General features: G+C 38.3%; 1 protein-coding gene across 4 annotated transcripts in view; it reads right to left on the reverse strand.

Annotated features, from left to right (window-relative positions):
• The window catches only part of koko (cyclin-Q), a 109,589-nt gene that overhangs the window by 37,977 nt on the left and 53,708 nt on the right, over positions 1 to 17,904 (reverse strand). For all 4 annotated transcript variants that reach the window (XM_067148297.2, XM_067148300.2, XM_067148298.2 and 1 more), the window contains 2 exons: positions 14,102 to 14,320; positions 1,726 to 1,821 (listed from right to left, as the gene is read on the reverse strand). In XM_067148297.2, the coding sequence (XP_067004398.1) occupies positions 1,726 to 1,821; positions 14,102 to 14,320 (315 nt within the window). The remainder of the gene's footprint in view (positions 1 to 1,725; positions 1,822 to 14,101; positions 14,321 to 17,904) is intronic.

The following is a 17,904-nucleotide window of genomic DNA, read 5'->3' on the forward strand; positions in this document are numbered from 1 at the left end:
TTGTTCGTGCATGCAGCGAGGAATGAATACGGAAGATGATCAATTGCATCCAATATAAGCGCTAGAGTAGAGTGTATGAATATTGATAATGGAAAATCCAACGTTCCCAAATTTACGCACAATATGGATGAGTCAGTGCAAGGGTTCTTACTGTAACCAAATGATACTGCACAGATTAATATACGTATTTTCAAAGGGCAGAATGGTATCGCCATTTCAATGGGTTTCTCATCTACTGTACTACAATGCGGCTGCAGTAGGATCTGTATCTGAGTGTGACTAGCGCCAAGCTTACAACGTCTTTTTCATAGGTTCTTATTGTCCCATAACGAATAGAAATAAATACATGAACATTTCCTTATGCTAAGTGCGGATTCTGTGCTAATGTGAATTACTTTAAATCTAATAATTTTCAGGTTTGAAATTTCTTCCATTAAATGCGAGTTTACACTAAATGGAGGTTATACTGTATGTCATTTTCTCCTCATGAACCTCTGTTGGTGCATAGACTTCAAGAACTGCAAGATAACCTTGAGGAAATTTAAGTTGTAACTGTATAATTCTTTCATTTCATAAAATATAATTATTTATAGAGAATCTTAAATCATTTATGAATCATGAACATTCCTGCATTTGCTTGATAATTTTATTTGACTCAACTTACAAGTGTAAGTAATTTATTTTCCTTTGATCCTTCGCGTTTCTCTTTCGTTTCTGAACCGGCTGCAATCAATACATTTTTCCTTGCAGGAATATCATCTATGTGGTTGTCGTCATAGGCAATTCCTTGAACTTAGCATGCTACAAAATGAAATATACATTTTCCATTCATTATCCTTTTTCATCCATGCATCTTTATGATTCACCTGGCTAATATATTTTGTAAGACTTTAAAGAAACATGTTGTCCTTCCAACCGGTTGCTGGCCACGAGAAATTAAGTCCAGTGATAGTAGTGCCACCTTAATCTTCAGAGGGCTATTGACGAAACGGTTCGTCATGAGTGCTACCATGCAGTAATGCATGATAGCACCATTACTGCAGTAATGGTTTCTTGCTATGCATGCGCCTTTTTAGTTCCACATTCCAGCCGTTTGAGGCACTATTGACAAAATGGTTTTTCACAAAGACTACCACGCAGTAATACTATTGACAAAATGGTTTGTCGCTATGTGTACACCTTTTTTTAAGTTCTACATTCCAGTTGTTTGAGACCCTGTCATTTGAAAGTAGACATAACTGCTGTCGTTTGATAGTTTATGGAACCTTTCAGTTTACTTTTACAATCTCTATGGTGAGAGTTTATGTATATAAAATGTAACCTAATGTATTACCTGGAGCCAATAGGAGAACAGATTTTGCGCTAAATTGACTTAGGCCCTTCATACAGAATGAGGATAAGTTGTGTGAAAATAACTCAGCACAGGGGTGTTTATGCATCTGGAAATACATCCCTCCACACATGCATGAACAAAATGTAGACTGCCCTAATATGGAAAACAGACAGTGCAGAGTGGATTCTAGTGCCAATTCCTCCACTGCTGGGACCATCACCCAATCTAAGGGAGCTCATCCGCCTGAAGCCATTGGCTCTCTTAGGGGGTCGGGTTATTTACCACTGCCAACCATACCACTAACCCTCCTCCTTTCACATTTGGGACTTGGAACTAGACACATCTAATTACAAAATAAGAATGTAACTTATGAGTAATGATAACTAACTTACCTGTAAAAATGCAGAAGCAGCCTTTGCAATAGGTATTTTGGTCCAATCTTCTTTAGAAAACCAACCTTCCAGTGATTTTAAGTAGTGGAGCAAATACTGAAATACAATTTAACAGAACAAGGAATAATATCAAGTTAGTTTTTGTCAAAAGTCAAGATATAGGGAGACAACAGGGAGAAAGGCATATAATAATAGTAATATTTATATAAAATACAACAACAATAATCTGTAAAAATTATCAACCTAAATGATTAATATTATTAAAAAGGTGTAGCATTCCAACTGACAAGCCCACTGCTACACTGCGGCAAAATGCTGGTAATTCCAAGATGAAAACTCTTAAAGACTTAGAGAGCTTAAATGTTTTAACATTTGCAATCGATGAAATTAAATTAGGGTTTCCTTCTAGGAACCTTATCCTTTGATATAGGCCAAAGGCAGGTATTTATTCAAGTGGAGGCACATGCTTCCCCTAGTGCACCGTCACTGCATTGTCCTACATAGGAGGCTTGCAGTGGTGTCTCAACGGCGCACTAGCACCAGTGTCTTGGAAAGATGTAGCATTCCAACTGATGAGCCCACTGCTACACTGGGACGAAACGCTGATAATTTCACGACTGAAAAAGCCTAAAGGCTAAAAGAGCTTAGATTATTATTATTATTATTATTTTGCATGGCTATTACAGACTGGCATAACACCCTTGTAAGGTAGATGCATTGCCGTGAGACATCTGGCGGTATAACTGTAACAATTTAAATACTGTTATTTACACAGTAATGTCAAAATGTATGTTAAGCTTGAACGTGAGTGAAGAAAATCAAAGTACATCACAGGGACAACCTAGAACTCCAACACGGAAACAACGGTTTCGAAAATTCATATCGATCGATCATACTTTCGATTCAATTCAGATTTCATTTCCATTCAGCTGGCAGTATTGCGGGAACCGTTGTAGTTCCCTCCTTACTCCTCACCCCCCCGTAAAAAGAAGTGCCACTAAACGTTTTGTGGACAGTACATGGTGCCTGAATGTCATGGACAAAATAAACACCCAATCCCAAAGCAATCAGATTTTACTACTATGCACAGCTTACATCCCATGATTTGGTAGTATACTAAATCCACAACTTCGAGGTTCAAAGACTAAAATGTTTGCCATTAAATAATGGAGCCAGACCGCTTATGAATGGTACCAACAAACGAAAATAAATGAAGAAAATAACGTCGATGGATGGTGCCATAATAAAATATCGCATAGATCACTAGACTACCAACAGCAACTAATGTGAAACTAGTTTTAAATAAATGATCTTCATCCTTATATAAAACTGACATTTTTGATTTTCAATGAACATTAACTGTACCATTAACATCACTTACATATTACAAAAAAATCATTTCATTTGGTAATCACTACCATCATCATAACCAATAAAGAAATGTTCTTTTAGGTATCTGTGATCAATAACCCTTAAGAAAAAAAAACTCTTGACCACTTAACTTCAATAATCAACACCCTTGAAAACAAATGATGCACTATCAATGCAGACTGAACTGACCTAGTTCACTTTAGTAATGATCACTATTTAAAAAAATAAGTAATGCACTATCATTGCAGACTGAATTGAACTAGTTAATTTAAGAATGATCACCGGAGGAAAAATAAGTAAAACACTCTCATTGCAGACTGAATTAAACTAGTGATATCTTCATCGAACTTGATGTTAGTTTCTTGCTATTGACAAGACTGAAACAAAGACGATAAAATATTTCTCCCTCATCATGTTCTTAACCCTAAATTATTATAACATTATTTACAGCAAACTATCCCGTTTGATCACCTAACAAACTAGTTATCACCAGTAAGTTCACCTGCAATCACTGACGTCTAATAAACCAAGGCTGTACAAGTTACTTGAAATTCAAATATCAACCAAAGCATATTGGCCCATGAAAGCAAACAAGAATCGACCCAATCTATCAAATTAAAAGAATTTCAAACATTAACTCCAATATCGTAACATATACGACAAACCTTCCTAGTATTATTCTCAGCAAATGTCAAAAACTTAAATACCAACTAGTCTCATCCATATAAATATCACAAAATGTCCCATATTGGTGTGTTGAAGACGAGCACCGTCAAAGTCATACTTATGAATTGATAAGAATGCCATTACACAATCTAAATGTTTATACCCGCAATGTTCCTATAGGTAGTAGCAATTCAGCCTACATCTCAAAGAGCGCTAAATCCAGTGTACAAAAAGCTTTTGTGTCCATTTCCAACAAAGTTTATGAAATAATATTTTCATTCCTACTGCTACTATTAAAATCCCAGACTGTTACCTGCTAACGGCTTAAAATGTTCCAGAGACACATCTCTTCCACTTCAATGGATTTGCCTGAATCTAGCCCTGGGCTAATATCACCACCTGTTTCTCTCGTCTACCTGTGACAAATTTACTCATGTAAACCGCTATTGAAATAAGCTAGATTTACTGCATACACTCATTTGAGATTAATTTATTCTCGTTATATGATTCATAACATCTAACCCTTTGAGATCACATTTGGGGAGCATCATTTCAAATCGTATTAAGTGCACAGATTATAATTTTACAGGAAGTTAAAAAAAGTTTTACTTCCTAATCAAATAAGACATGTCAAAATTCTAAACGGCAAAATCTAGGTATTGGGGTTACGTTCCCGAATCAGTCATGATTCAAATAATTTCCCAATATATGAAGGCGTCATTCTAATTATGAAATTTCACTTAATACGTTTTGAACCAATTCACTGAACAAAATACGTTTCGATACAACCTTTCATTCAGAATATACGATTTGAAACGTTCATTTGACCCAAAGATTTTTATTGACTTTATTGTTAGTAGCAGCGCATCATGTACAATACATTAAGCTTATTATTAACACATTGTTAATACTACATGGATGTTTACAATCTTGCAAGTAATCCTTCTTCCTCATGCAAACGGTCACAGTCGTCATCATGAGTCGGCCTACCAGTATCTGACGTTGAACCAATGTTTAGTGCTGAAACATAAAAGTGTAAACTGTCGAACTCCTTCCAGTTGTCTCCAAATCTCGCATTCAGCAGGTTCTCGACATCCAGTTTTTTAGCGTCAGGTAATGCTCTCGGTTTATCGATTACGCCTCGTTCCAGAAGGGTTACGAATCGCTTTGAGGAGGTTCCATCTTTACTGTAACGTGGTACTGACCACTTTTCTCGTTTTCTTCAGAATCACCGTCTTCATTTCTTTAATCCCGTCCAATTTCTTAAAATGCTTGGCGAGGATCTTGTAGTCCCCACAGACTGATAGATCTCTCGGTATTCCTCGGGAGTAATGATGTCAGAGCACTTACGAAGAAACTTTTCTACAACACCAAAAACCTTGTCTGCGGGTAAAAAGGAATGGCCTCTGACAGGAAAGATGACAACAATCATGGAAATGTTAGCGAGTGCTTTGGTTTGTAGCCAGTAAACTAGAGCATGGATAATATGCATGTTCTTGTTTTGGCCTCCACATCCGTCTGCGAACAGCCTGATACAGGTGATCGATTTATCGAAATGTACCTAATATAAAAACGAAGTAACAGCTGATGACACCTCGTTTGGCCCTCTTCCAGCCTCAGTCTCATTCCACACATAAAATTCTGAATAATGACATCGCTAACACACAGTGCGTAAAATGATATTTGACGCGAATGGAACGCTTCGCCAATCGATAATTTAGGAAGTTGTTGTACCTGTTGCAAATCAAAGCAGAAGGACATTGTGTCAGCAGGTCGTTCCCTCATAAGTTTGTGAAAAGCCTGTGAGCGAATTTAATCTGCTCGTAAGTCAGCTAGTAAACTACCTTTTTCAGATTTAATCTGAAAGAGCATTCGAGCGCAGTAACTACAAGCATCCGTCGATGGTGTCCCAAACCCAATGTTAAACTGTGTACGGAAAATATTCTGGAAGAACCACTTTTTTACTTTCAGGTCTGCGGAAACACTCTCCTACGGGTAAGTAGCCCTCCATGGGAATCGAAAGTGAATGGGCATGCAAGCAATACCACACTCTCAAGTACGATATAAAAATAGCGGGAACAGCCAACAAAAGAGCGGGATAAATGCAGGCTGGGAAACATTATCGTGAACATAATACATTTTGAACTGTTCACCGTAGTGCACATAATACGATTTGTTCCGAATCATGTTTTTCAGCACTGAATTCCTATGGGAAAAAATACAAAATGACCCGATCTAACTCAACAGCGTTAAAGAGCATATCCTAATTGGCAGGAAACCGCTTTAAAACATATTCTGACCTCGAGTGCATTTAATACGTTATGAAACGATGCTCCTCATTTACTATCTCAAACCAAACGGTTTTCGAACCATGGACATCACGGCTTTCTTTCCTAGCACCCCCCTACATTATTTCCACCGGGCATTAAATTCTTCCTGGACATTATTCATCACTATTTCAGGGGCATTCCACACGTCCTGGGTAATATTTGTTTCCATGGCGCACTTAAGGCAATCTGGATATACAAAACTCCACTCAATCTATTTAACAATATCCCTAGTGGTTCATTCTTTCCTCATCATGGCTATAAGACATCTATTTAATATCACATCAGTTCCTTAAACAACACTGCATCGCCTAGCTTACTTCCAGATTACATTTAATACAATGGCTTATTTCAAGGTTCCACCTACTATATTAAAATTATGCTAACTACAGGAATAAATTTTAAATGACACAAACATATGACATGACACTGATTCTAACTTAATTTTGGGCATAATGAAACATCTATCAGAGACCACACAAGATATTATCAACATTCATTCCCTTACACTTATTATCATTTAAAAACAGAAATTTTAACACAATCTTGTTGACGACAAAACTGGAATTTTACCGACTTTACCTGATATCCTCACAGATTCTATTTAATATGATTATCTTAGGGTTTATGATTATGACATCGGACACTACACAAGATATCTTTACTACTGACCACACAAAAAACATCTTCGTGCTGCAAAGCACTTAATATTTACACAATGGGAAAAAAAACAACAAGCTATTGGCCTAAAATTTTGGCCATTATTTACATAGAACATGATGGCACAGACTAAACATATATAACGAATATCATGTCACCAACCTTATTTACCGTATTTACTCGTGTATTAGACCCCTTTTTTTCCCACTTTTACAGCCAAAAATAGTAAAGGGGGGTCCAATATGCGATAACCTCAAAATTTTGTGCAGCGAACACACGACTTCTAGGCTATAAAGAGCTATAAATTGTATGTGTAAACATTCCATACTATTATTTAACAAACTTAGAATGTGTTTAAGTTATACTGGCTATTTTCGTCGGAAGGCAGTATTTCTAAACGTAAAAAAGACAATAAATGGTGAACACGACTTTTAGGCCTACGGTACATATAAAAGTTCGTTTTAGTTACTCATATCCCGTCTTTCGTTACATCTCATTAATTCCTCTGGTGAGGTTGACATCAGGAAGGGCATACGGTCGTAAAAACTCGATACGAAGATTTGTTTCACTTCATACTCGACCCCATAGAAAAAAGGGATAAGGATATCGTGTTATCACATAATTAAATATTGATACGAAAGAACTTAATGGCCAGTCATTTGTCTCTTTCAGTTAAGCAGTAGGCCTACCACACAGTAAACCTGATCACTGCTTTCATTTGAATTATCGCCTTGCGCCGCCAAATTCCCTGCCCTGCTACCGGCGTGTCAACAATTCAAGTGACGTCACCTTCACTGTCATCTCGCCAGTCGCGTCAGCCATGCTTCATTCTCTTTGAGCCATGCAGTGCAATCGAGAGCGTACAAGGTCCCGTCTTTTTGAACCTTTTAAAAATAATTTTGTTCCCGTCTATAGTCTAAACAGTGTGAATCTATTCCCAAATGGTTTCTGGAGGTGGTCTCTGATATTCCCAGTTGCTGTATATGTAGCAGAAGCCACTCCTTCCGAATTAAGCCGTACTGTAGAAGGCATGCCAAATCATCAGCTGATAACTAGCGTATATTACGAGTTGTACTTCCGAATGTAATACATAGTAACTGGAAACATTCTTTTGATAAGTGTGGTTGTTGAAACACAGACCCTTATTTTTAAGTACATTTCATGCTTGTTCTCTACATTGATCACATCAGGATTTACGTAAACAGCTGTCCATGAGATAAGACAGACCACATTGTTTAGGTTAGGTATATTATCGCCCTGATAGTGCCAAAAGTTCCTTGACGGAAAGAATAAAAATAAATAAGAGGAAAATATACCGCATTTATGGATATCTACAGGTGTGGCGGTAATGCGTTTTATTATCAAAATGTTTAATTCCGCACGTTCATTGTCTCCTTTCTTATTAACGCATACTCTAGTATGTTTTGTTTGGCGTCCCCGAAAATCGTTTAAAGTACGTGGGGACATAAAATTATTATTATTAGGTACGTTGGCGGGTAAAACAATAGCTTTAATTAGATAGCTTTTATCACGTTTTAAACTTACTTCTCTCCAAATATATACCTATATTGGCCCAAGTTACGAAATATTAAATGACCACTTTGTTAATGATCTCGCCTGCTGTATAAATAGCAACAACCGCAAATTATTTCTCAACTAAAGTAAACTCATTTCCTCACCCCGAGGTGGTACAGCTCTTTTTAGACACACCCCCAGTGGCCTGATGCATGCTTGCAATGCGAGGGTTGGGCACGAAGCTAGGCCTATTCATCTATTTGTGCGATGTCATCAGAGTTGCAGTAGACCTACACTACAGAGGCAGACATTTCTTAACTACGAAACAAAGGTGTACCGCATGGATTCGACGCGTTTTCATTGCGTAGGTCATACGGACGAAACTATTCACACATTTGTGTAATGTCATCAGAGCTGCAATAAGACTTGTACCCGCTTCGAAGCGGAATCGTCGTCGTTCTCTGGCGAATTACGTTGGGGGAGTCTTATAGGCAAAATTTATTTTTTTCCTTTTTTTCATCTCGAAAAGCCAGAGGGGGGGGGGGGGAGTCTAATACGCGAGGGGATCTAATACACGAGTAAATATGGCAACTGAATGATGATACTATCAGGCACAGCAGCTCACCTGTGCCCAACAATAGTTCTTACCCGACCATATCACAGCACCTGACACGTAGCACAATATTCCTTCATCAAAATTTATCACTTCATATTCTTGGTAATTATTTACATTTCCACCATTTCAAAACTATTAAAGATTCATTTGTTGAAATACAGCATATAATCTGTATGAACAGGATATTATTCTTATGTAATACAAACTCACGTCAATCTATTATATTCTATTTTCCAATAGTCTAATTATTTGACACTTCACTTGTTATTATTGAACAATTGCTTAGGATTAACACTCAAATCAGACAGACAAAAATTACTATTTTGTTCACTGCTAAGACAAGTTTACTCTTAACACTTCACTCGTTATGATCCGTACATTTGCTATATTATCTTTTCCACAGCACATTTAATTCACTCTGTTACCTGAATATACTGGGTTCTCAACCCACACCCAGGTTTAGTATTTACATTTACCAATGCTCAATTATGGAACATTATTCACTACCACACAACAGATATTAGATCATAGACGAATGCAGACCTGGACTCGCGGAACACCGATTGTAGAATGACTAATCACGGCCGTGCCATTATGATAAAGCCACACGGCTTGGTGCAAGAAAATGATGAAAATGTCGCACCGTATTGGCCAACATCGTCATATTTCACCTCTAACAGGTCTTAAATGCTGATGCGTGGGTTGAGAAAAATACCTCTCCCACACCTGGAAGACATATTGTAAAGGCATACCCTGCTTGCAATTTTCCTAGGGTTCTATGAAATCTTTCCAACTTATGCTTGAAGATAGATGTTGGTTTAATAATTACTTGTAATTTATTTGGCGTTTCACACTGCCAATTTAGATCCTAATTAAAGTCTGATTCACCCTCATAAAGTTCTCGAGTCTTTCTGAAGATTCTCCCCAAGATCTTATAAATGTGGATTTATTCCCTGTCCAATGAAATTGCAATCTGGACTCAAAACTCTCACCTGGTGGACATGAAATATGAAGAAGACACAGGGCATTCGTCAAGCGATGACATAAAAACAGACGTGCTACACCCAACGGCGTAGCTCTCAGCGACGGTGGCTAATATGTACAGGTGATCCTTTGATGGCTGTGAGTGATGGGTTCAATACTCATCATCAAGACTTTGAGAATGAGTGCTTGTATATATTCTACTATATGATTTTTTGGTTATTATTATAATTTTTTTTACATTACATCAAGTTATAAAATAGTTGAAAAGTTTCAAGATTAATCTTTCATGTGCACTTTTACTGTGCTGTTTCTTAGTGTTCAATAAACTTCATATTTCTTTTTCAAGGATGAAGAAGGCCCAAAGGGTCCGAAATGTGTACCTTTAATGTGATTTTGCTTAAAATTTTCCTTTAAGACACATTTATTGTATTGATCAAAGTGGACTAATTACATATATTTCTTGATGATGATCATACTTGTTGTTTAAAGGGGCCTAACATCTAGGTCATCGGCTCCCATATATTTCTTTACTGTAAAGTCCAATATGGAACAACCCAAATATGAGATTCTTAAATTATATTGCATTATCACACAAGAATTCAATCATCGAATCACGAGATCATCAGTAGTACGTGGACAGATATTTTTACATCTAATTTTGTATACTTACTTAATGAAGTTGTCACTAAGGGGAAAAGCTTTGTAACATCAAAACTTGATGTGAAGAAGTTTGTCTGCAAGAGAAACCTGAATTGGAAGGCTGGATATGCATAGAAAAGCAGTTCATAGAATGACTAGATGGGAGCAGTGAGCATTGAATGTTGTTGCTGCTACCTACCACTGAACACATATGTAATAAGAATGGCGATTCTGAAGTGTTGGTAATCAGGTCACTGTATTAGTTCAGTAACATGAATGGAATCAAACGAATCGAGTATCTATCATTACTAGCCATTGATAAGGGTCACTAACAGGTTCGGTTATCCAGTGAAATGGCAGTCAAATCAACAGGCCCACTCTGGCAATACTTTACTCTCAGCATAGCTCAAATTGATTTCAATAGCAGCACAATGAATGCCACAACCTGATTTTTTTAAACAAGTTACATGAAAGTCTAGAGCAAAGTATGACGTGTTATATTTATAGGATTTTAGTTCTCATGTTAAAGCGTGACTGTTACTAGATCATTTTTAAATACTTGCTCTAAACTACCCCCTGCTTAAAAAAAATCTACACCCTACTCTTTAATCTGAGACATAAAGAATAATTTCATTAAATCTTTGTGTACATTCCTTTTATGATCATGACATGAGGTCTGGCCATTTAATTCCTGGAACGTACTTCCCAATGATTCCACCTTTCTTTCAAATATTTTTGTAGGTGATGAAACCAGGGCTTATGCTTATGACCCAAAAAACAAATAGTCAATGGAAAAGTCTGGAGTCACTAAAACCGAAGAAAGTGAGCCATGTTATCATAGTTGCCCACCCAAACAGTGCTATGAATGGTTAGCGCTGTTCTGTGTATTGGATGTGATGCTACACTTGTGTTTGTTAACTATGTGCTATCTGCTCTCTGAAAACAGTGAAATGGAGGATTTATGCGAAGAGCACGTTGGCATCAAATTTCGTTTCAAGCTAGGGAAAACAGTTTCAGAATGTTATGAAATGCTGAAAATGAGCTTTTGGGGAGAGGAGCAGGCTAGGGAATGTTCCCAAATATCAGAAAAGTTTTTCCACTTTTAAGGAGATGGATGGGACTGGAAAGAAAACTGACTGATGATGATGTGCGTCACCCTGTTTTCATTTCAACGTCAGAAATGATTGTATACGTGTCAGACCATCTGTGAAAGCAGTCGTCGGACAACTGATAAAGTCAGTGTACTAGTGAGAATCAATCATAGAACCCGCCAAAAAATTCTAACAGGTAACTTCAACATCTAACAAGTTGCATCAAAGTTCGTGCCCAGACTCCTGAGTGATGACGAAAAGCAATGAGGACTTGAAGTTTGCTCGGTCCCCAAAGAACAAGCTGCCAATGATCCCACCTTCCTTTAAAATGTCTTTGCAGGTGATGAAACCTGGGGTTATGCTTATGACTCAGAACACAACCGTCTAGTCATTGGAAAAGTCTGGAGTCATCTCAAGCAAAGAAAAAGAGGCAAGTCAAAAGCAACACCTTTGATCAGAAAGGAGTTGTTCCACATGGTCAAACAGTTAATGATGATACATTAAAGTTTTGAAACGTCTCCAGGAGATGTAAGGAAGAAGCAACCGATTCATTGTGAAATATCACATGGCTCATTCACCACGACAATGCACCTGCCCATACTGTTCTCCGGACTTGACGGTTTTTGGTCAGGAACAACGTGATCCAGGTGCCACATCCATCCTATTTGCTCAATCTTCTTTCTATTCCTAGAACTAAAATGGCAACTGAAGTGGCAAAAATTACAGATGATAGAGAAAATTCAAACTGAAATGCCGTTTGTTTCGAACATATTGTAGGAAAACTATTTCCCTGAATATTTCCGAATGTGGCACTGCCGATGCCATTGATGTCTAGCCTCAAAAGCGGATTACATTGAAGGTTTTGGGGTCCAATGTTTAAGTTACATAATCAACTATTTATGAGATCAGTCTGGGAATTTACTGGACCTCATATCAGCTATGCAACAGTGCTTTCTCTGATCTGACCAACAGTGAGAGTATAGCATCTCCCACACCCAATGGATGGACATACAAAAATCCACTGTACTAGTTCCTAAAATGATGCAACAGTGATGATGGTCATGTAAGATGATAGTAAAAAGAGATAAGAAAGAAACATAAAAGCCAGTTCCGCTAAACTAAATGTTATACTTTCTATATAAATGAAATAAATTTCCCGCTAACTCATTTTTTGGTTGCCAGCGTTTCGTCCCTGTGTGACAATATGGGCTCATCAGTTGCTAACTAGCACACCTACGAAGACGTGTGGCTAGTGTATACAGTAGGGGCCACTACATACGCTGCTTGGAGCCATCGGCAGTGCCAATGCCAATGCCAAAAATTGATGCCTGATAGGCCATCAGAAGTGTAGATTTTGATTTCCATAGAGAATTCCTTATGGGAATCAAAATCTAAACCATGAACCTACTATGCTGGCATAGAAGGGGGAGAGGTGATACTCCCACGTGGCGCATCCCAGGTGGCGGATAGGGGGGACCAAACCAGCTTGCCAGTGAACTTGAGCAAAATAAATAGCTCTCGCGGACCAAACACACAACCCCCATGGGTGGGGGATGGACAGGAAGAATACACCCACGGTAACCCCTGCCTGTCGTAAGGGGCGACCAAGCAATTATCGAATTTGAACCATGAAACTACTTGTAATTAGTACTATCACGCGGGGAACACCATAGGTCGCCTTTACTTGCGAGTAGTACCACTATGTTAGGTACATAATAGGTTTGTGATTAGTAGCAACAGAGTGTGAATCAGGACGGGATTTACAGTACCTGTGATTAGTACCATTACATGAGGAACACCACGGGCTTACGTTGCTTGTAATTAGTACCATTATGTGAGAAATGTCATAGGTCTGGGCGTTGCCTATGATTAGTACCACTATATGAGCGACACCGTGGGCCTGTGTTGCCTATGATTGGTACCCACTATGTGAGGAACACCACGGGATAGTTTGAGTTCCTGTGATTAGTACACATATGTGAGGAACACAATAGGTCTGCATTACATGAACGTATTACACTACCTGTGAGTAGTACCATAATCTGTGGAATACCGTAAATCTATGCTACTTTTGATTAGTAGCACAACATGACAAATATCATGGTTCTACTTTACTAGCAATAAGTACTATATGAGGGGCTGATGACATGGATTTTGAACCTCTTTAGACAACAAGCATCATAAATTCAGGATTGTGCTTTAGAAACAGTCCCTTGGTCAGTAATACTATTGTTTTACGATAGTTTTTGGGAATGTGGGGCATTGCAGGTTGGGTCCACTGATTGTTTTAAATTCATATTCCCCCATTCATTCTTCATCATCACGTTTTGAATTCTGGTTAGTGGATGATTTTGGACTTTTAAATTATCATTACATTTTGTACCATTAGGGGCCGATGACCTAGATGTTAGGCCCCTTTAAACAAGCATCATCATCATCATCATCATCATCATCATCATCATCATCATCATCATCAAAATCTAAAATTTAAAGGGAAATATCCTTACCTTGTGAGGATGTACCAGTGTAACTTCAAACTTAAGCATCCTCATGATGAGAAGTTCTGCTTGCACAATAGCATCACGCATGTTCCAATATTCATCTCCAAGTTCTAAAGGAGCAGCTCCCCTATTTAATGTATTGTGAGTAACATTTATTACATCTCGAATTTTCAAGGGATCATCCTTCACTTTTCCAGCAAGGTACAAGGTGGTGGATGCAATCAACTGTAAAACAAGGGAGGAATTCGAATAGCATGTAAATGGGAGAAGTTATCATTCAAAATGTTAAGTCGTATAGAGAAAGCAAGAACAATGAAAGGAACGCACAACAGGAAAAACACAATGACAGGTCAGTGTGGGAGGAAAGGGAAATAGAAAGAAAACATGAAAGGACAAGGTGATTCGAGTGCCAACATCGCACAATCTGGCTAGAAGGTCATGAATTTGCTGCACCAAGTGGTGTTGTGGGAAATGAAATGAAATGGCGTATGGCTTTTAGTGCCGGGAGTGTCCGAAGACATGTTCGGCTCGCCAGGTACAGGTCTTTCGAGTTGACTCCCGTAGGCGACCTGCGCGTCGTGATGAGGATGAAATGATGATGAAGACAACACATACACCCAGCCCCCGTGCCATTGGAATTAACCAATTAAGGTTAAAATCCCCGACCCGGCCGGGAATCGAACCCGGGACCCTCTGAACCGAAGGCCAGTAAGCTGACCGTTCAGCCAACGAGTCGGACGGTGTTGTGGGAAACATGTAACAACAGACTACAGAGAACTTTGCATGTTATACTGGAGAATATTTTCATTTCATTGACCAATATAACAATTCCTCACACAACCTGAATGAAATCAACGAGAAGAAAAATGTTTTATTAGAAACCTTTGTCCTCCTCATCTGTCAACAATTTACTAAGAAAAATGAGTTTCACTACTGACGTTCCAGAACTGGACCCGCCCTTTCCTCAATATCCCCCTTCCGTACCTTACCCCTCCTCCTTCCCTTTCCGCTTTCCCACCCAACCACATCAGCTCTGACACGCTGTAAGCTACACACAAGCTTTTTTTTTTTTTTTGCTATTTGCTTAACATCGCACCGACACAGATAGGTCTTATGGCGATGATGGGATAGGAAAGGCCTAGGAAGTGGAAGGAAGCGGCCGTGGCCTTAATTAAGGTACAGCCCCGGCATTTGCCTGGTGTGAAAATGGGAAACCACGGAAAACCATCTTCAGGGCTGCCGACAGCGGGGCTCGAACCCACTATCTCCCGATTACTGACATACAAGTGAGACCGACAAGGTTGTACCATTTCAGACGACGGCCTTTTAACGAGTAAGTTGATTGAGCCTTTTCTTGTCATGCAATATTTTTGATTTTTTTTGTTTCATCCATTCATTCACTTTTTGCCATTACAAATGACACACACTTATCATTCCCTTTACTGACGGTCTCACTATGCTGCTCAACACAGTGTTCCATTAAAAAAAAAAAAAAAATTAGCAAGTTTTATGTCAATCAAACGAGTTTTTAGATGAGAGGATTTTCTACCAACATGTTTTTACTTTATCAATCATGATCATTGTATTTTAATTCCAAACACTTCATCAGGGTTTTTAATTTGTTTGCATACATTGAGCTTCTACTGAGGATGGCCTTTAAATAGACTGAAACATGTATAGATATCTAATATAGATGGTTGTTTTGTTTGAAAAGGAGTGTTATATAAATACTTTTTATTTGTAAACTACAGAGAACTTAATGGCCCGGTTTCTTCAACTCTGTGTTAAATTTTATTTAACAAATGTTAACTATCAATTGTTATTAATTTAACACTTCGTTTAAAAGTACCCTGTTTCACGAACACATTTCCAACATTTGTTACGAAACAATTGTTAAAGACAATTTAACACATTTCCGTGAGATTTCTGAACGCATTTGGCAGTGAGCATCTTTTGTTTCTTTACATAAAGCGCTCCTAGTGGTATGTTGAAATAGTATTTTGTCACACAGACACATGATTGACATTATTATAGGTTGTGGTTAGCGGAGACCGTTAAGACGTAAAGATGTCAAGTAAGAGGCAACAAAAGCGTTATTATGATGAACGCGAGACAAATGTTGTTATAGTTTTAATTTAAAATTACGCGAGTGTGCTTAAAAAATGAAATAACGGACTGTTATATCACAACATATGATATAGCCTATTCTTATAGGAGTGCAATCTAAGGCTCCTACATCACCAGGAATATGTGATAATTGATACGTTTTGAATGATTTTCAGGCATTCTTTTATTGTGGGGAAAATAATGTAATGCCTTGTTAATACTGCAATGGCAGCAGGAATTCTTGGCAGGATTCTATACACTCTTTTCTTGCACTCGTGAACATAGTCGCCTACAATTAAATGATAAGGTGCCTCAAGCATAATATTTAACAAATAGAGGACAAACCGTGCAGTCAACCAATTTCACCAAGCTTCAATGTATCTATGGGGAGACACTCAACAGTAACTCGTGTATAAAGGTTTAAGTCAATACACTTTCTTTTTTTTTTTTTTTTTTTTTTTTTAATGAGGTCAGATGTCATTACACAGAATCCGCTTTGGACAAAGTGGACATGATAGAACACTAAAAGGCGAACAAATTTTACTTAAACATGTCAGGTCCGCAACCTAATAGCTTCTGAAAAATTGATGAATCCCCGATTCCAATGCAAGGCATATATACTTGGGAGTTACATCACAGTCGAACGCAGTGGTGGCATACGAGTCATCGTACCTGTCTGCGAACTTCGTAGGCGTGGGTTCGAGTCGTGTCGCAGCTATAATTGTTGTACAAAATAAACAGCCGGGAACAGCGGTATGGAACAAAGTCCCCGTAATTAAATTTAAAACTTCGCGTTATGCGCCGGCCCAGCAGCGGAAGACAGACAGCTGTGTGTGAAGTAGAGCGGAATGACGTCACAGCCTGCCTCCCCGTAACACGGAGAGAGCCTAGATCAGTATGGCATGTTCCTTGAGTTTCTTCGGTTAATAACTTTTCCCACGATAATAACTAGACAAAATCAACCACATCATCATGTAGCCCGATATTTTATCTTCATTCCTACAAGGTTTGATAGAAATCCGACGAGAGACGACGAAGTTGTGGAGTAAGATGTGAAGGCATATTTTGGCGTGGATCGGGTATAAATGCAGAGATGCTTACCTTAGCAGACCAGTGTGTATCGCAGTGGAGTTCGTGCAGCTAGCAGCGAGCGGTCGGCTCGTGAGGACTGCGATACGACGTGAAGTGATTCATATTTCGCCGAGTCCTGGACTTTAACTCCGTAGCGTTGAGTGTGGACTTACACAATTTTCTTGAACTCGTGAATGATAGAATTCTGCTACAACGGAGAGCGACATAAATTGTGCTTCAACAAACTCTTAATATTTTCAAGTGATTGTTTATTCTGAATGAATGTCTAAGACTTGCGATTATTTTTCCCAGTGCTCATAATTCAAAGTTAATGTTGTGGACAGTGATAGGATTTGGAACAGTCTCTGCTCCTTACAATGTAATTGAATATTTCGGGAAATCTCATTGACGTGACTGTGCTTTAACTTCGAATTACTCAAGTGGCAAACATTAACAGGTGATTGAGTACAGAATTAACTTGAACTTGATGACTACGTTACTAACTTACAATTTCGCGTGGAGATAATTCTCTAAACTGTGTAAATATTTTGTAGATGATGGACTGTAGACTATGTATTTGAACTGTGCATTTTCAATTCTACGAACATTCGAACTAAGGACTGTTGATAAAT

This window comes from Anabrus simplex, chromosome 5 (genome assembly GCF_040414725.1).
Source record: "Anabrus simplex isolate iqAnaSimp1 chromosome 5, ASM4041472v1, whole genome shotgun sequence".
Classification (NCBI taxonomy): domain Eukaryota; kingdom Metazoa; phylum Arthropoda; class Insecta; order Orthoptera; family Tettigoniidae; genus Anabrus; species Anabrus simplex.